At 37.1% G+C, this 20952-nt stretch overlaps 1 protein-coding gene across 1 annotated transcript in view; it reads left to right on the top strand.

The window, feature by feature from the left end:
• MAP3K5 (mitogen-activated protein kinase kinase kinase 5) overlaps positions 1–20952 on the top strand; it is a 97919-nt gene that overhangs the window by 55177 nt on the left and 21790 nt on the right. Inside the window, exons 9-15 of the mRNA XM_014879028.2 lie at positions 724–883; positions 2825–2978; positions 5457–5564; positions 10741–10790; positions 14827–14922; positions 16298–16379; positions 17821–17954. Coding sequence (XP_014734514.2) covers positions 724–883; positions 2825–2978; positions 5457–5564; positions 10741–10790; positions 14827–14922; positions 16298–16379; positions 17821–17954 — 784 coding nt within the window. The remainder of the gene's footprint in view (positions 1–723; positions 884–2824; positions 2979–5456; positions 5565–10740; positions 10791–14826; positions 14923–16297; positions 16380–17820; positions 17955–20952) is intronic.

Here is a 20952-nt window from a genome sequence, read left to right as displayed (position 1 = left end):
TAAGCTGAAAATCGTTTTTTTGCAGGGGATGGTGTAGCATATCTTATGTTAGCTATATGTAGCAGCTCATACGAACTAAAACTCATCCTGAAGGCCACAGGGGAGCCTGTAGTTCTCAGCAAACTTAGCAAGTCAAAATAAAACCTGAGGCTCTCCCTAGTCTTGAGTTGCTGAGGGACTTGTGAATATTAATAGATGTCTTTCATTGGGGTAGGACTTGCTGCAGTTAAAAGAACATCACTGCTGGAAGAAGCCCAGTGGATCATCTGTTCCTTCTGCATGGGACCTTGTCTATAAAGGTAAGTTTGGGGCTTGGGGCTTGTAAGTAAAAAAAAACAAAGCAGAAAAAAACATAATAGGTGCCTTATTCAGCATCTGTTAAGTTTTTGCAGCTATGTTGTGTAGCCTAAGGCCCCAATTTACCTTTACAGATGAGGTCCATGCAAGAACATAGGTAATCTGACTGTGGCCTTGTCCTGACAGTGATGTCTTAAAGTTCCTTTCTTGAGAAGCCTGTAGGAAGAGGGGGTGGGGAAAAAAACTACCAATTAGGGTGTTTGGAAGGCATGTAACATTAACTGGTAAGTATGATTTCCATCTTATTTTATCAAAATGGAGAGGGTATAGTAATGTAAGCAATTAAAATATTTTGAATAAGGGAAATGGTTATTTTAAAATTGCATTAATACAAATTCTTGTGACCTGTTATTCTCTTTGCTACAGGAGTAAAGATCAGCAGCCTGCTTGGTAAAAAGGGGAGCTTGGAGAAACTGCAAAGCTATTGGGAAGTGGGATCTTTCTTGGGGGCCAGTATGTTGGCTAATGATCATATAAGAGTGATCCAAGCTTCAGAAAAGCTGTTTAAACTAAAGGCACCAGGATGGTAAGGTGATAAATAAGGCCATGTACATTCCTATGTTTTAAAACGTTAGACTCCCTCAGCTTTCGCATTAGGCACTGTATTCAACTGACAGGAGATATGTTTCATGTTTTTTAACAGGTTTTACTGTGTGTGTATTATTTCACTGTAATTTTATCCATAGAAGGGACTCTCTTCCTCTTTTGCCCTTATTCAGAGATAGATCTGATATGGGTCTCTGATGTGTGAGAAGGGCAGATCCGTCATGGACTTCAAGCTCTTCTGAGGGCAAAGGAGAAAACAGGAGCTGCTTGCAGCTACATTGCTAAAAAGAAGTGGTAGTGGCTTGTGAGTTTAGTCATAGCAGCCTGAAGGTTTTGGGGAATGAAGACAGCTTAGCTAGGGAGACCTGGCTGTACCTTTAAATATTGTTAAGGTTATGGCATATAACAGCTGTTTTAGGAACTCAATACAAATGAGCTGTATGGTGCAAGCTGCATCTTGTAGTGATTGAGAAGACTGCAAATCAAAGTCCAATTAACAGGAAAGCCATAAATCCAGGGTTAAAGGCAGCCCTGTAACCTCAACATCTGTTATGCAAAGGCAGATGTTATGCAAAGGCCAAGAGATGTGTGCTCTGACAGCAGGTTCCCAGCTCCTGCTATGGATATAGGCAACAATGAAGGACCAGCCACCTGCTCATTAAGGGCTGGGATCATCTTAGGTGGGGAAAAGCAAGACTCCTTTCTTACTAAAAAGTTGTCACTCTGCTAATTATAAGAGTGAACATCACAACATATGTATTCTTGTCTTTTTATAAAGGATAGTGTGTGCCTCCAGAAGGTAATCAGAGGGATGCTAAAATACAGAAATGCTAAACTTCTGCATTGGCATAACAGAAAATGTCAAAATTAAAAACTCTAATTTTCAGACAAAATATTTCATAAACGCTTTTTACAGTGCATTTATTTGCAAGGTTTTCCATTTTTACTATGTGTATATTTTACTGAGAAGCTGGATAGCACTCTCTGAAAGTCTCCTGGTAGAATTTTCTGGAGTTTATGAATGCCTGGTTGTCAGGATTTTATGTACCCCAGTGCCTTTGGGGTTTAAGTCTGTGGATTAAACTCTGAAAATACCACTCACTCATTTGTGCTTCATGAAGAATTTCTCCTGTGAGCAATTCCTTCCCAGTCTGTTGCCTGTTTTATAGCACAGCCCAATTACTGCAAACAGGAGCAGACACAGTACCTTAAGCCAGCTATCCTGATGGCCTAAGAAGGATAATTGGAAATTGCACAGCTATGGAAATGTTCACTAAAGACCCTCTGAGGGTGAAACAAAAGTTTCCAGGAATAGCCGAACTGTGATAAAGTGATAGTGGTGATAAATCCTCTTTTGCCATGTATATCTCATTGCTGTAGTATTTATAAAAATTGCGTGAGAATATGTTTGCAGCCTTTTTTTCAAAAATGCCAAAAGAATGCAATGTTATCAAGAAGCCACATAAAACAGCCTGAGAAAGTAGAACAACAGAGAGAGGGATGAACTGCATTTAGGGGAAACACTTAGCACTGCTGTTGTCCTTCCCTAGCAATGCCAGTAGACTGCTTAACATAGCTGTTGCCATGTTTGTAGGATAATCAGTTCCAGAAGCATCATGTTTTAGAAATCTGTGTTAAATAATTGCCTATGCAGACACAATATAGAAGATAGAATAGTGCAGAAAGTTAAACTAGAGGACTTTTCACTTGAGTTTTAGTTCGAGGTAGGTCACTACTGAAACAAGTTGGATATAGGCTCGGTTTGGGAATTGTTATTATGAAAAGCAATCCAAGAAAAGCAAAATGTTACTGGCATCCTCGGTGTTGCAATGGTGAATACCTCAGTGTGTTTAAAGGTAGAGATATTACTGCTTACAAACTCTACTGAATTTACTGTCTGTGTATGTTTGGATGGTCACAGGTACCTGAAGTCTATTGTAGAGACTATTTTGATATATCAGCATTTTAAGAAGCTGACTCCAGAGCAACATACAGCCAAACAGGAACTCGTGGATTTCTGGATGGACTTTCTTGTTGAAGCCACGAAAACAGATGTGACTGTAGTTCGATTTCCAGTAGGTGGCTGTTTTGTTGGGTTTTGGAGACTATTTTAGTAATACTTTTGGGGGATGGGTTTTTTAATAACAAATTGTGATGTAAAGGAAAAGAGCACAAGGCACTGCTTCTTTTTTGATGGCCAGACAATAAACTGTTTGTCCAGAACAAATGTATTTTGCCTGCATCTTAGATTGATTTTAATTGAATGCACGTGGATACAACAGGATTGCACAATGTCTTCCATACAAAAGTAGTGAGGAAAAAAGTCAAGATAAAATTTTGCTATTTATTGTTTGCTACCAATGGGTATACTTCTAAAGCAAACATTTACAGTGTATGCTAGGTGATTATATATTAACTATACCTTGTTTTGAAAAAAGGATCCTTAATAAATTTCAGTCTTTTTCTAGCTCAGCAGGCTTTGTATACTCTGCTGCCATTTAAGACTCTGCCTTTTCAGAGGTTAAAAATCAACCCAAACAGTCAGAAATCTATTGTTCCAGCTACTAGAAAATGCATTTCAATAACATTGCACTATAAGTGTGTATATATGCGTTTATTTCTGATTTCTTCCACAAAAATTTTGCTGGGAATTTTCATTAGATGCCACAGTACTGTAGCATGTCCTGAAAGTATATTGTAAAAAAGTCTGTTTTCTGCACATACTAACTGTATATGTCCCGGGAACAATGTCTTGGGTATTCCTTTTGGTTAACCATCAGAAAAACAGCTTTGTGTCTTAAATAGCAATTGCTTCCCAGGTAGTTAAAGTGCATACAGGTTGTTTTGTACAGTTCTTTCGCCTTCCATGTGTAGATGTGATAACAAACCGTAAGGAAGGCTTCAATGTTGAACAGCAAGAGCTTGAGGCAGTAAAGTAAAAACAACATGAGACTGTCTAAAAAGCCTGGTTTTCCTTTTCTGATGAGAACAGGTAGAAAATCTTGCAGGGAAACAAAAGATATTTTGAATCCTCTGAGTTTTGTACAAGACAAGGCATAATAGTTTTAGATTTTAGATGATGGAATAGTTTAATTAGATACTTAAAGTAGGCTCTGACTTATAAAACTGTTCAAATAAAATGGTTTGAATTTTTATTAATATTAAGAGGCAAGCCAAAGCTGATCACTGTGATAGCGTCAACCAATAGATAAACCCAGTGTTCACCTGGTTTGATGATGTTGTACAGGAAGTTGGTTGGAGCATGGAGCTGACAAGGTCATGGCAGCCATCCCTGTATGAACTCAGTCATCCTTCTGGGTCCCTTCCAACTCGGTCACCTGACTACTCTGGTGTTGCAGACAGACATACAGGATTTCTCATATTACAAACATTCTATCTGTGCCAGTTCAGAATGACAATCACATAGTTCAACAAGTCAACAAAATGAAAACTAGCAACTTTCTTTTCCCTCAGTCTCCCAGATCTTAATTTATTTATTCTAGTAAAGGCTTTTTAAAATATTTCTTTATTGTGAATTGTTCTGTGTATTGTGAGAGCCTGAGCTTAAGAGCTCCACTGTCCATGGGCACTAGCTTAGCTGTTAGTTACTCTCTTTTCTGGTAGCATCAGTGTCATCGCTTATGCCTTTAGAGAAAGAAATGACACAGTGCATGGACAACTTGTTAAATGATAAAGACAACACTTTATGAAATGGCTTAATTTTGCAAATTATAAGTGTCTGGAGATGCCAAGCAACACATTTTAATTCTCACTGCTTATCATTTACAGAGTTAAATGTGTAGGTACTTTTCAGAATTTAGCCCTGCACTGCTTCCAGTGTATCTCTGTGCTTATCAACTCGGAAGGAGGAGACATGGCTTAGATTTCACTCTAAGCCATGGCTCTCTCCAAGACTTTCTATGTTGATGTTTATATACTTTTTAAATAGATGTAAGACCAACTTGCTCTAGTCAACAATTGTTGCATCTCATCTCTTTTAAATGATGCTTCTAATTTTAGTTTCACTTACTCCTCAAAACTGTCTATACTCTTTAGCTGTCAGCCTCTTGTAGTGGTACTTGTTACTGTTGAGGAAATAATCTGATCTGATGAATAAAGTTCAAAGTGGTCTAAATCAAAAGCTGTTCAGTTTAGCTCTAGGTTAATCTGCTTCTCTGCTTCATCCAAATATGCTTCTATCAAAACACGATAAAGGTCTTCTCCACATGGGAGATAGACATTATAGAGTGGCATTGTAGGAGACTGAATTGTGGCAGAACGATTTCAAAACATGACATTTTTCAAAATAATAATTTGCAAAATTAATACATGCTACCAATAGACATATAACAGTCTTATGTAAAAAGCTAAAGTTGGCTTTTTTTCTTTCTTAATCTTAAGTTACTATCAGCCACAATAAACTAGCCCAGCACCTAAAACTTTGCTTTTCATTATTTGCCTGGTTTTCATGCTATGGTATGACTAGAGAAATAGTTTTAACAGATTTCAATATCAGTTTTGCACTTACTATTAAAAATTATTTTTTCTGCCAGGTTTTAATATTAGAACCAACAAAAATCTATCAGCCCTCATATCTCTCCATCAACAGTGAAGCCGAGGAGAAGACAGTATCCATCTGGCATGTGCTTCCTGATGACAAGGTATGTTTTTAGTTGTAACTTTTTTCAAAATTTAAAAGTATGCATAGTACATAAGGCATGTAGCATGTGACCACTTGTGTCTAATTATGATTCTGGAAAGTAGAAAAGTAGTTTAGTAACACACAGGAAGATGATGTACTGCTATGCTTAATATTGTCCTGATTTTCAATGGATCTTTTGTTTCCCATCATTTTTCAAAATAACTTGCATTTTCCTTCAGGTTGTTTTAAGCCATTGTATAATGTATAACAAATCTGTTGCCTAAGATTTCATAAGTAATTTACAATTTACTGTCATCATACCAATAATGTAACATAAAATTACTTACACTTACAGAACTATCTTCTTCCTGCCCTTGCAGTTTTACATGTCAGCTGTGATAAATACTCCTTTAATATGAAAGGAATAGAGACTGGTATGTTAAAATGGGAGCAGAATCAATCAAATGCCAAAGGAGTATTTGGCAGAAGGACAGATGGATGCTCTAGAAATTGGAAATTTTGATAAGTCTATATGTCAAGGTATGAGATAGCCAGACATATTTGGAAAGGAACTTAGAAAATCCAGAGATGGAAGTGAAGAGGAAAACCTAGAATGGTTATTACATTCTGGAATGTTTAGGAAGCAAAATGTTGGTAAGAGGGAAGACAGGGAGGATATCATAGAACCTTAGAGAAGGATGTCAGCAAGGGAAAATGAAGGAGTATAAGAAGAGTAAATGGAGACTGAGTCAGCGGAGGCAAAACACCAAGGATGCTGTGATTTGTAAGAACTAGCACTGTACATTCTTCCATGGCAGCATTTTGTTTGCCTGCAGGATAGTACAATGAAGACCACTTTTTCAGGTAACCATAGAATCATTTAGGTTGGAACCAGGTACAATTATTAAGCTAACACTGGCAAGTCTAATCTTCAGCTTTCCTGCTAGTAGCCTGCAAAAGGAGAAACATTTTTGAACACAAAATACAGTGACATTCTACTGCTTAGAAGTTTTGTTGTGAATTCATGAGAAAATGTAAATGGCAGCTGAAATAGCATATTTAGAGAATAAACTGAAACGTTTGCCTGGACCAATAAATTTCTGTTTATTTGTGTTTTATTCTGTCTGATGTTTTTTGAAGTAGGCTTAGCCTCTGAGAATAATTTTAAAAAATAAATTATGTAATTCTTGTGCAAAATAAAAATTTACCATACAGTAAATAATTATTTGTCAGAACTACAAACTTAAGCTTGTTATTCTAAAATACCTGCTTGGAAAATATTTCTGTAGTTAGAATTTATTCTATTTTCAGACTACTTGAACATGGTTTTGTTTTTTTTTTTTCCCCTTTCTTTTGTGGCCTTTTTTGTATGTGCATTTAGTTCACCTCCAAACAGTACTTTCCGTTCTGTTAAGTGGCTTAACTGTAGAGTAAGAAGGAGCATAGGACTAGAAGGAATTTTCTGGACTGTTGAGTTCTGTTCACCTCTGTTGTAGACATTCTCCTCATATAATGTTTCCCACAAAGTGATCAAGATCTTTCTGAATATTAGTATAGGTTTCCCAGTTGACCAATCATGCTGAAAAGTGGTTTGAGAATTCCATTGCAATCCTAGAAGAGCAAAGAGTGGAATATTGCTGGTGAAAAAAAAAGGAGTTACCTTAAATCTTCTAGTTTTCAGTCTGAATTTGTTGACATCTCATACACATTTGTTCTTTTGCTGACAAAGTGTTCCTATTAATTGGTTTCCTTTCTCTCTCTGATGTTTACCTGACAGTACTTTTTAGGAGAATTCTAATTTCTCATAGTGTGAAGTTTTCATGTAGGTTTCTTTTTAGGCCAAACAAGTAGGCTTGGTGTACTGGCCACATGTGGTACCTCATTGCCATGACTTCCCATGTTCCAGTTTGAGTTAACCTTACTTGAGCGTGTGCACTCATATTCCAAAATGTGCACTGATGTATTGTTTAGCTGCTGGGATATTTTGTTTGATACATTCAGCAATGGCATTTTTCATAGTTGTGTCATTTGACTGCCCAGTTATCCTCTGTCTGGGAGAAGGATTTGGATGTATTAGTCTATGTCTGTTGGTGTTCAAAAGATAGGTGTTTCTTTACAGCATGTTAAACACTACTTTCCATTTTCCCCTTCTCCTTCCTGATGTGAGGCGTGTGTATTTTCTGCAGAATAGTATTTTCCTATTTTTCTGGCCTACACTTAATCATTTGCATTAGACATTAAGTGCACTCCTTGTACTTTTGCTCTGGCCAAAGTCCTTACTGTGGTGAGCTTATTGAGTAGCCAGAAATCTGATTGATACTCTGTACCCTGTGAGCCATCATACCCATTGAAACAATGCAATGGGAAATTTGGTAGTTACCCCTTCAACTGTGCAATTATAGTCTGTTGCAATCTGTCAAACTCCTTAGAATCCATCAGAAATCTCACTGGAGAAGAGGGACTAGAAAAATTTGGAGGCACCAGCTTCCTTTTCAGCTGAACGTAACTGAATATAGCTGAATAATTATAGTATAATATTTGTCTTTGCTAATAGATTTTGTGAAGGAAAATAATGTATTATCTGCCAGTCTACTGCACAGAGGAATACCCGTACTTTGGTCATTAGTAGCCTGAAAACAAGCATTTTTGGGGCTGATTAACAAGCAAAGACCATTTATCTCTACTGCAAGGATATGTTAGACAACTGGGTTTGGAAACTTCTTCATCTATCCAAGTTCAGTCTACCAACCATAGGTCTGTCAGAGCTTTAGCAATTTGTGTTTCAGATTTCAGTTCATTTTGGAACATAAATTAATGGTTCTGCTTGTTTTCCAGAGTTCAGTCAGTGCTCCAAGAATAAGATTTGTGAGTTACAAAGTGTGTGAACTTCCTTTCATGCACAAAGAAGCTGAATATCCATTTCAAATCCAAACTGAAGCTCAGTGGAGCCTGCAGCTGGCACTTTTGTATTAGACAAATGACAGTCAATACCAGGATAAATAATGTAGCCTCTTTCTTTTCTATTGCTTTTTAGCAACATATTTTAACATTTATTTCTTTAATATTACTGACTTTAAGATAAACAAATGCCAAGAAAAGTCAGACAGCATTTTATTTTGTGGAATGCACATTACCTTTGCCTTGCAGTTTCCTAATTTTAGCAGCCCTTCCCGCATGGGGTTAGAGGAATGCAGCAGTGCTGTTTGTAGTTTGAAATAGAACAGCCTGTCTCTGTTTTGCTTTGGCTTCTGAATCCATTTTGAGTTTTGTTTTGGGTAGTTGATGATTTTTTTGCCTAGCCGAAGAACAGATGCTGAATTTGGATAGCATGCCTGATATATTTACTCCAATGTATTCAAAACTTGGCAAGATCATGAAGGGACATAACTTTTTATGTTATTTTATTGCTTGAGAACTTCGTGTGGTAACTAAGATTTAAGAGATTAGTTGCACGTAGATGACAGGTAAAAAAACAATACTAATGCTTCTTGTTACGTTTCTTGAGCATTTCTGCCTCTCAGTATATATATTTTAACTTATTTGGATTTTAAATTATTCCCGGTACTGGGAATTGGACAAGCACCAATAGCTACGGTCTGAAGAGAGTTTATAAGCATGGAAAATTGGAAACTAGCAGATTTTGTATATGAAGGGAGTTGTAAAAGACTGTGCAGAAACCCCTCCTCATTAACATAGGGATTGAGTTGATCTTCCTTCATTTGGGAGAGCCAGGCAACTCAAATAGCAGCTTCACAAACATGCCATAACTAGCATCAGTTAGTACTTCCACTTCAAGATGCAAATCCAGATTTTCCTAATATTGGGCTACTCTTTAGTTCCTTTACCCCATGAAAGAAACCCTTATCTCATTTAACATTGAAGAGATATTGAAGTTACTGCTTTGCACTTTACACTTATAATAGTTATGAAATTTGTGTATCAAGAAAGATGTTTGCTTGTATTTTTGGTCCATTGTGTTAGTCATTTCATATTAGCATCCCAACATTTAATGTGATTTGAGCAGGAAGGGAAGAATTACAGAGGAGGAAAAAATTGATGTAGGAATCCTCATAGAAAGCTGTTATAGCTGGGAGAGTAATTTCCACTGTCATTTTCTGCACATTGTGTAACTATTTCAGTGGTCTATCTGTTCTGACTTCTGTATATTTCACTATTCATTTTCGAAGTTACACATTTTCAAGTCTTTTTTCGGAATACATTTGATTATGTTTTTATTTGACAGTATGCCCTTACTCAGATCACTAAAATGCCAAATTAAATTCAGCTGCGGAAAACAAAGGTTCTTCAAATATGTGGCTCACTGTGATGGGATCCCAATGTTGCCAGGGCTGTGAGGTGGTGTAGTTCCACCTTCTCCTGAAAGGAGAATGTTTTCTTTAGAAGATACAAAAGGCTTCTGTTTGCTACAGTAAAGTTTTAGTAGAACATAAACACAGGGCAATATAACTGTCTACAGAGAACTCAGTTCTGCTGAATGTGACAGTAAATTTAAAAGATCTGAAAATAGATGAGGCCTGGCCCTTTGTGTTTTCATGGGGTGGCTTTTTTCTCCCAGCCATGTTTTCACTCCTGCAGCTCTTAGGGGTTTTGATGCATTCTTCTCAGTCTCTTCTGGATTCCTAGTGAAATCTCCTTTCTGTTTATTTGGACACTTTGCCTTCATATTTGAGTAATTCTTCCTACTTTTCAAGAATTTCCTAATTTGCTCTCCTGCATTTCTACTCCTGGCTCTCTTGACCTGACCTTCCCCCACAGTAGGGGATTGAGTGTGCAGAGCAAGCTCTCCTTATTCTCAGAAGTGGAATATTTTTCCCTCTCCTTTCCCGAGTATCACATGTGATCCCAAGTTCAGTATCCAAACAAGGCTATACTGGCCTGATCTGCTCTTTTGAATGTTTTCTAAAACAGTAAATTGTGTTTGCAGTTTAAACAGCGAATAAATAACACAAAACTTTTATGTAGAACTTATATTGCTTTGGTTTCAGGTGAAAAAAAAAAAAAAAGCCTTGAAAAATGTGTTAACAGATAATAGATTGTTGTCATTTGAGTGTTTCCCCTTCCATCTCATGAGCTTCATTTTAGAAGATATGCCTACTGGTCCTTCATTCATAAGGAGGAATATTTTATTTATTAATTTGTTTGTTTGTTTATTTATTTATTACTGTGTGTTACAGAAAGGTATTCATGAGTGGAACTTCTGTGCCGCTTCTATTAGGGGGGTAAGGTAAGTTTTTTCACTTTTTTTGTTTTGAAATTAAAGGAATAATTGAATGAATTTTGTATTATGCTGCTTCTGTGGACCTTGGAGTGACAGTGATATTCTATCACAGCTGTAACTTCTTGCAATCTATTCTTCATCTTAGTCGCTCTTTTCCTTTTCCTGAGGATTTATCTATATTTGTCATCCTGCAACTTTCCACTATCCTTGTAGTGTAATTAAAAAAAAAAGTCCAGAAAACTTACATTTTTTTAAATAGTCATTTGCTCTGTTCTAATAATAACTGTTCCATACACAGACTTGTTGCTATGTCTGCAGGGCGTTTTTGCACAGATGGAGGATTCTTTTTCCTTCCAAAAAGTAACTTAAAAACACCATGCTATCAATAGGAACGAAAACTCAATCTTGTGGGATTCAGCTTATTTTAGGCAAAAATTGCAATGATATGCTTAGTTCAGTCTGGTTTGGGTTTTGGCTACAGTGTGTTTTTGTGCGCCTCTAAAAAAAATAGAGGGAAAGAAAGAATTTGTTTATTTATTTACTGTCATTTTGGTTTTTCCTTCCCCTTATTAAAGCATGCTGTGGCCAGTACTGTTTCTAGTGTAACCTCTTGCTTTGGTTATTTAAACTGTGAATGGTCATTTAATTTTTCAATTGATTTTCCAGTCTCTTCATCTGAACAGATGTCCAAAACAACTCAGATGACTTTATAGTGAGCCAAGAGTCACTGTGAATTCTTAGAGAACTCTCTGGCTCCCTCCGTGAGGAGCTGCAGGGGGAAATATTTATCTTAGGCAAGCATGAAGCTGAATAAGGTGTTTTTTTTCTTTTTCTTTTAAATATATGCAAGTTTCTGATCACTTAATTTTTCAGTGTTTTGCAGGGTTTTTTTTCCTAGTTTTATGAAGGCAAGTATTGTTTGGAGTGGGTGAGCCTGCAGAACTAGGCCTGCTTCTAATCTATTTTTGTATCAAGACTATTTTTGGCTACTTCGAGGCTCCTAGACTTAAAGTGGTCTAGGAAGGGACAGTTCCCAGCTTTACAAGGATTCTCAGCCCTTCTAGACTAGTAAGAGTAAGCTTTAGAAATGCAGCCTTAATGTACAAGGCTGGTCTTTGTGCCTGATCTTGGAGGCCTTTACAACAAAGACCTCCATAAATATTTATGGCACTCCATAAGGAGACAGCAGGTCTGAAGAGACACCTAGCTTTGAAATGGCTCACGTTTTTGGTAAATACTTCTGACAGAGAGTCAGTTCTTCTGCCTGCTGTGTAACAGCCAGGGTAATCAGCATCCTGTTTCACAGGTAATAAGGTTCAGCTCTCAGGAACTGCAAAGCAACTTGGAAAATATGTAGAAGTCTCTGAGCAGAACAGTGCTAAATCACCCTCTGTATGCAGGAAGTCATAGCAACTGGCTTCAGCGTAAGAAACTCATTGATTAGCGGTTTGTGTGCCAATGTAAATAACTCTGCTTTTGCCATAGGCCTTCTTGACCTCTTAAATACAAGTGTTTCTTATTGAGTTGGCCCAGAAAGTGCTGGTATTCTTTAAAGGATGTATCTGAGCTTTTGGAACATGGCTGTTTCCCCAAGGTACTTGGCATCTTAGTTTATCAAGCTAAGTTCCTACTGTTCTGCAGAGCTTACAGCATATGAGCAAGAAGACAGGGAATTTTATTTTTCCAATTGAAAAATAAAATTGAAGTGGCAGACTGAAGTTTGCTAGAAAACAAGCTGGCTTTTACTCACTGTTCAGGAGAAGTTCTGGATTATGAAATAACCACTGCTTGTGTTGTTTCTATGGGAGAGTGCCTCAGAGGTCTGCATCCACTTTCATAGCTCAAGAACTAAACAAGCTTGAGACAAAGATATTTGTCTTCCATCCCAAGTTCTTCGGAGCTTTGAATCTCATCAGAATACTTAATTACAATAATGAGAGGTGCCTGTACTGCTGGACTTCTAGAAAACACACTGAAGTTCCACACAGCTCCTTTTCTGTGATTCCTGCTGTTCACCTGTTTAATCTGCTGCTTCATCTGGAAGTACTAGTAATCAGTAGTTACAGCATTTGCAGTATTTCTTATCGACTAAGGGGGGTTCTGGATGTACATGAGCTGGGCACAAGGCCGTGCTACCTTTGCTTCCCTGTTTGTTTTTGGAGTCTGGTGAATTCAGCCCCAGTTCTGCTGTCACAGATGTCAGTGGGTACTATCTGCTTGGGCACTGTCAGAGTGAGGCATTTCCTAAGCAAATTATCCTGGGTCGTTTTATAACTCGGGTGATTTTCACGCTTCCTTTTTTTTTGTTTAGCTTTTTTTTTTTTTTTTTTTTTTTTTTTTAGTCAGAGAGGAAAGAAACATAAAAGCAATTTAAACCCTCACGTAAAGGTCTTAAATATTTATGAATTTCCCTGGCCTCTGTGTACACTCCACATTCTTACCCTTTTATTCACTGCTGTGTTTGTCAGTGGTTTCTGGGCATGTCAGGTTTCAGCTGACAGTTTAGTCAGTAAAATGTTTCAATGCACGTGGTACTTGAATGAGTAATTCTGTTAATATCAGTTAGTCCATATCTAGAGAATTTACTTATATGCTTGAAAAGCTTGAATTAAAGTTAGTTTATAAGCTCAGGTCAGTGTCTGTCTTCCTAAATGTGTACACTATTTAGTATATATGAATTTCCCTAATGTAAAAATAAATGAGTCAACGCACACAGAGACAAATATTCTTATAATGAAACTCGCTCTTTAGCTTTATGAAAGGCAGACCCCCCCAACTTGTCTTACGAGTCATTTGTGTATTAAAACTTACAGGGTTTTACAGTAGAGCAGTCATAAAGGAGAGCAAGGATCAGGCAATCTTAAACACTTATTAAAGGCTCAAAATTCCAAGTATTTCCTGAGACTTAAAAAAACCCTGTAACATTAATCAAATCATCAATCCTTTGGCACAACATAATACATAATTCGACTTGATTGTGCTACAAATTAAGTAGTAACATGATGGCTGTCTTGAGCCATCTAAAATATATGGGTGTCACTAGGACTGTGGATTTTGTCCAGTATGTTAATAAGCTTAATAAAGAGATTTAATTTGTCTTGGTCTCTCAAATGCTGCATTATTTTCCCCTCTAACACCTCTAGCCATTTCCCTCCTCCCTTTTCCAATATAGTAAGAATCAATTATACTGCATCAGCTTGACAGCTGGCACCCAATATCTAACAAAGTTACAGAAGGAGTTATTTCAAATAACATTTAATATTTTCTATAAGGGGCAGAGTAATGGCATGCCTATAAAACAGTTCTGCTGAATTAATTTCTTTGCATGAACTGCTGCCTGCTTGGGGTGGAAAACTGACAACTGTACAAGAGTTTGCACCTCTTCTGTTTTTTCATTGATGCACTTATGCATCCATAAGAAAATGGCATACATGCCTCCTTCTCCTTTATCTTTGCTCTGCAGTTATAGCAGATGAAAGCAAAACTGAAGGAAGATGTGAGCAAGCAAGAGTAATAAAGTAATTCACCTTATATTTGGATACTCACTTAATTTAAAAATACTTTTCCAAATTACTATCAAGGTACCAATTAACGAGAAATCGAGTAGAAAAATTATTTTTTCAAGATTGAGCTGTGGTTGATGTCTAAAACACAAAGAACTCATTATTTCAGTTCAAAGTCCAACTTTCTGATATGATCCTGAAAGAATGTTTCATTCTAGTTGCAGGAGTGAAAATTAAGGGCCTTGCCTAAATGTACTAAAGACAAAAATGTCACAGTCAATGGAAATATTCCTATTAATTTCTTTGCTCCTACTCTTTCTTGGGCAATGTGTGGACAAGTGGGGCAAGCTGAATGATAGCAAACATCAGAATGTGAACTTTGGAGGATACCAGAGAGTGATTTTACAATAAGGAAAAACTAGGATTCTCAGATTTAATCTGGTTCTTTCCCATGTTAAATGGGTTTATCTGTATGGTTTGACAAAGCTCGTAAAAGTCTAAATGAATCTTTCCAGTAACTTTCTTGGCCATTCTTTCAGCATTTCAAAGTTTGAGGAACGATGCTGTTTCTTGTATGTGCTGCACAACTCGGATGACTTTCAAATCTACTTTTGCACAGAACTTCATTGTAGAAGGTGGGTCACTGCTGTTATTTCAGAAAAAACATGGGCTGTGATGGGATAGATGGTGTCTGCATGTGAAACAGGGACTGACTGTTTCAGAATTATGGTGAAAGTTGATCTGAGTGTCCTCAGTGATCAGCGTCTTTTGTGTGAAAGCTTAATGCACAGCACCCTGTGTACCTTAATACGCTGCAGATCTGATGTATGAAGGATCAAAGAACAAGCTCAGACAAACATTAGAAACAAATACAATTATAAATCTAATTATTTTTTACACACACCTTTCTGGGATTGGTTTTGTAAAAGGTATCATATTACGGCTTACTAAAAGTGTGTGCCCCCAATTCAACAAAGCAACTTAAGAAGGACTTCCTGAAGTAGGAACAAAGTCAGGCCAAGATTTCTCTGTAACTGTAAATACATTTTTATTTACAATTAAAAACAAGCACACTTCATTTCCTTTACATTAGCATATGTTTACATAAGTAAGATTGTACCTGTCTCCCTTCAGGAATTTTGGCAGAGGTTAGGGATGTCCCAGGTTCTCTAAGCTGTGTTTCTGCTCTATAAGCTTGAGGCTGTGGTGTTGAATTGATACTGGAAGCATTCCCAAAGGAAATATTTTTGAGATAAAATGGCTGCGAATTTGCCTAAAAATCACTGCAGTACTCTCTATGAATGACTGGATCCACCTTACAGTCCAGTCTCTAGCTTGTTCCTTCATCCATCCCAGTTCATATAGGTTCTTTTACTATGTTCATTCCCCTTCACACCTAAGCTCTTCTTAAGAGATGAGTAAGCAGTACCTTAGCATGACATGGTTTTTGTATTTGCCTTCTTTCTAAAGGGTAGAAATAACTTATAATAGGATTTGTTAAATGAAAGGTAATGAAATAGATATCCTTTTCATTCAAGGGAAAACTTGAAGCTAGAATTCCTACACTACAAAAACTCTTCCAAATGTAGCAAGATTTCCCAGCACTTCTGATGATGCTTCAGTGCTTTCAATGGACATAAAGAAATGGTGGTATAGGATGAGAATTTCAACCAACTGTAGATTTTGAAATACTAATTCTATTAACAATTTCAGATTTAATGGATTTTTATACATGTAAGAGAAATAGAAAAACTTCAGATTTTGATGGCTAAATCACCATATAAACAAAATTTTTCTTCTGACAAGCAAACTTATACACTGAATTTATACTTACTGTGTAGATTATATATACTTATATATACATTGTTAGTGCATAATATGTAGTTATATAAAATAATAATTACTGTACTTGTGCCCTCTCTTGGTCCTTTCATTACTTTGTTCCTATACTGTCTCAAGTTACTGTTTCAAGCATGTGTTTGCTTTTTTTTCCCTCTTTTTTTTTAACAGATTTTTTGACATGGTGAACAGTATCACTGAAGAAATGGGAAAGACTACAGAGGAAGGAGAATGTGATGGAGACTCTCTAGAGGTATTTGGACTTTTTTTTCTCCCAACATACAAAATTGTGGGCTTCTAATCTAGCACTTCACTGAAGTAAATTATTCATTCCTTTTCCAGGGATTAGTGAAATTAATTAGTGAAATCACTGTTTACACTGTGTTCTCACCTGGCGTTTTATCTGAACACACACACAGTTGCAGAGGGAGTACCGGGCTATCGGGTGCAATGCAGCACTTAAAGTGTTCAGGCTTCCTTTGGGGTGGCAGGGAGCAGGATAGAATACCTAAGCCCCTGTCCTATCATATGAAAATCTGCTGTCTTGAAGCTCTAGAGACATCTATAACTGAGAGAGTCAGTGCTGTGTAATGAATACAGACAGCCCTCTGTCCCAGTTTTGATGTTGGCATTTTATAAGGCATTTATAACACATTTTATAACGTTCTCTCTCTGAAATCTGAGATTGGACAAAGGGAAACCACTGGAGTGACTTGTGGCAGAGAACAAAACCCAAACCTATAGAGAACCTTAGGGTGTCTGTTTGTTTATTTTAGCAAAAAGAAAAGCAGTGGGTGACTTGATTACAGTGAATAAGTATATTTACAGGAAAAATAGCAATGTGCTAATGGTCTCTTTAATCTGTTGAATAAAAATGTAATTAAGTAATGACAACAAAAAAATTTAATTAAGAGACATGACTTTACCATGAGAATAATTAATTGCTGAAATAAACTACTAAAAGAAGTAGCAGATTCTTTCTTTTATTAAAAGGACAGCCATCTTTATATGGAAGAAAATAAAAATATACTATACTTTAAGTAGGCCTAAGCTACTGGGTTTAGCACAGGAGTGAGCTTGTGAAATTCTGTGTTACACAAGAGGACACATCAGGTAATCTCTCTAACAAATGTTTTTGGGCTGGCCTTAAACTCTTTGAAATTCAAACTCATCTGAAACCACGCTTAATGCACTGCAGTGCTGACTAAGCTCCATTGGCACAGTTCTGCTGGCAGAGCCGGCAGTGCGAGGATTGAGGCTGTGCTGGTTTTGGGAGCCGTGGGGAGGTCAGGAGAGCCCCAGGGAGGGATGAGGAGTGTCCTGCCGTGCTCCCTGTGCCCAGTGGGAGCCGGGCTGTGTCTGGCGCACAGTGAGTGCCCTCTGTTGTCGGCTCTGGTTGCGCAGCTCCTGCCGGCAGAGATGCGGGTGCTGCTCTCAAAGACACGAGGTGGAACTGCGCTGACCGGGTACAGCAAAGCTCAGCTTAACGCACTTCCCTGAAGAGCCTGCCTCAGAAGCCATGGGCAAACAAAGGTGTCTGCACCATATCCCAGTTGATATCTTAAAGTGGTTTTTAGTTCTTTATCCTCAGTGTTTTGCAGAAAGCTGCTAGATGCCTTAATTATGGTCACAGGGCCAGATGGAATAAATGTTATCCTTTGTTTCATTTCACGTTGGTGTTGTTTGCTTTGCAGTATGATTATGAGTATGATGAGAATGGTGAGCGAGTCATTCTGGGGAAAGGAACATACGGCATCGTATATGCAGGACGAGATCTGAGCAATCAAGTCAGAATTGCTATTAAAGAAATCCCAGAGAGAGACAGCAGGTATAGTAACGATGGTTAATTCCAAATTTTGTGCATTACATGATTTCATCACTAATGTGGTCAAGGAATCTGTTGATCAAGGAGTGCCTCTTCTGCAAAGCTGCCCATAAATTACCTGTCTGTGGTATATAGTGGTGTTCTCTATAACTAGATGTTTCCAAATTATGGAGTAGATTGTGATCACAACTGAGAATTCAGATGTTTGCTGGGTTTGGTACTAGTATTTTTTCATTCAAACCAAACCAAATTAAAAAAAAAAAAAAAAAAAAAGAAGTGGAGACTATCACTCAAACACCTGGTGATGAGCCCTATCTACTTAGACATACTCAGGCACATCCTCATAAAAGATCTATTGGAATTCATGATCTGTGCAGTCTTTTAAAATTCTGGGCCTGAATTGTTGATGAAGATATTTTTCTTTCTTGTTTTTGCACCATTTGTTTTGAAGCCTCATAACATTAGAATAAATCATGTGGAATTATCTCTTTGTTAATTTTATTTTTTTAAAGGAAAAATGTGTCTGTATGTCTGTGCAACCCTCTCTCCTGTATAAAGGTTTCCATGTAAGGACCAGGTACTTAATGTCATTAGTATTTGTGTATCTGAAGACTTCCAGGTCATCCTATTTTGTATACATGTATTTCCACAAATACTGTGATAAAAGTGATATGAAATATAAAGTTAAGAGCTTTCAGGTAAAACTGACTGTATTAAGTGATCAAGTTTAGCTCAGTTTTTTTTCATGGGTCTGCCTTAAAGCCTTCCCTTTGGTTATTCTGTTCTGACTTGTTTTTTTTCTTTGACTTTTAAAAATTAACACTTATAAATCTTTTGGCTCTTCAAATAGATATGTGGTCTAATAATATTTCTATTCTCATATTCTTTTAAACGTACTAGAACTTAGATTATAGAGAGGGAAATCCTTCCATCCTCTATATTGTTATTCCAAATTGAACTTCAAACTATGTCATAATTTCCCATAAAGTATGGCCTTATTACACAAAAAAATCTGTTCACTCAAAATAGCTGCAAGTTTTCTGTATGTTACAGGAAATACGCTTTTAACAAACGTGATTAATAGAAAGATAGACTGAATACAGCAGAAACTACTTCAAAGGAAAAAAATCCAGCATTTTCTTCTCCAATACTCATTTTAAAAGACATTTCAAGGGAAAAGGTTTCAGGTTTAGTGTGTAAAGCATACCACAGAAGATATTATTAGGAAGCTATTAGTCTTTCATCTAAACGTTTAGAGGCTTCCACAATGAATTTTAAGTATAATTATTTTAATGGCAAAGTAAGAAAAATTTATTAATTCACTTCTGGTTAATTGTAACCTGATCTTTTCACACTTTGAAAGAAGACTATAGAAATAAAAAAAAGTTGCAGTTAATTTGTATAATTTTAAAAATAAGAATTATCACCTTTTGAATTTTTAAAAAATATTTAAATTCTGAGTCAGGCAGGGCTGGAAATTAAAATATTTCTATGCAAAAAGCAGTGAGTCTTCAATTTTGCTATATGTTGATTAAAAGTTATTGAATTATTTACTTACCAGGAAATGTTAGACTAGAGACACATTCTCTATTCAAAGAGGAAATCAGGAAAAAAAGCCAGTACAGCTGCTTGAAGGAGCAAGCATCTCCTGGAAAACTCAGATACTAAAAGGAAGCCTACAAAGGGTGGAAGCAAGGACATGTAGCCTGGGTGGAATACAGAGAAATTGGTTATTGTCTGAGAAGCCAGGATCAGGTTAGGAAAGCCAAAGTACCTAATAGAATTAAATCTGGCCAGGGATATCAAGGGCATGATGAAAAGCTTCTGTAAGTACATACAGATAAAAGGAAGGCTAGGGAAAATGTGGACCTTCTCCAGAAGGAAATGGGAGACCTGGTTATCCAGGGTATTATGAGGCTGAGGTATTGAGGCATTAAAGCTTTTCTGCTTTAGTCTTCAACAAGTGCTCCAGCCACACTGCCCAAGTCACAGGAGGCAAAGGCAGGGTTTGGGAGAATCAAAAACCACCCACTGTAGAAGATCAGGTTTGAGGCCATCTGAGGAACCTGAACATGGACAGGTCCATGGGGCCTGAAGAGTTACATCCATGGGTTCCCACTGACTGGAAAAGGGAGATAAACACTCCGTTTTTAGAAAGGGAATAAGGAAGACCAGGGAACTAAAGGTCAGTCATTTCACCTCTATGCTGAATGTGGTCATGGAACAGGTCATCTTTAAAACTATGCTGAGGCACATGGAAAATAATGAGGGGATTGGTGACAGCAGACACGGCAACACTAAGGGCAAATCACACCTAACAAATCTGGTGGCCTTCTGTGACAGGGTTACAGCAGTGGCAGATAAGGGAAGAGTGACTGACAAGGCCAGCTTGAGCAACTTGGTCTAGTGAGAGATGTCCCTGCCCATGTCAGGAGGGTTGTAGCTTTAAAGTCTCTCCCTAACTCCAACCATTCTATGATGATGATTTAGAATTTTTGTTCATATTTTTGTTCATTTAAATTCTTCTAGTGATTAAGTCCTAAAACAAAAACTGCTTCATTCTAGGGAAATATTTTCTTATGGCTTTATCTTATTTACAAAATTATTTTGTTGCTCGAGTCTCAACTCAGCTATTTAAAAGTGCAGGAAGAAGAATTACAATGGTCTTGCTGCTCAGAATTAGTATCTCATTAACAGAACTCGGGAACACAATCTTTGATTTTGCATTTCTGTATGACTAACAATGTCAGAATCTTTATAATCATGTGGAGAGATAAGGCAAAACTCAAATTAGTTTTTAATAAACAGACTCAGAATTGCATAATCATACTTTTCATTAACCAAATAATTATTTTCTGCAAGAGTTGTTCTCCAGTGGGATTTTCAGGCGACCACTTTTTTTTTCTTTTCCCTACACTTATTTAAGAGTTCAGACTCCATTAGCAGCTTGATGCTCTTTGAGGGAGAGGTGATAGCTACCTGTGCTAAAAGGGAGTGGAAG

Source organism: Sturnus vulgaris, chromosome 3 (genome assembly GCF_052056855.1).
Source record: "Sturnus vulgaris isolate bStuVul1 chromosome 3, bStuVul1.hap1, whole genome shotgun sequence".
Lineage (NCBI taxonomy): Eukaryota > Metazoa > Chordata > Aves > Passeriformes > Sturnidae > Sturnus > Sturnus vulgaris.
This window is presented reverse-complemented; position numbering and strand designations above follow the sequence as displayed.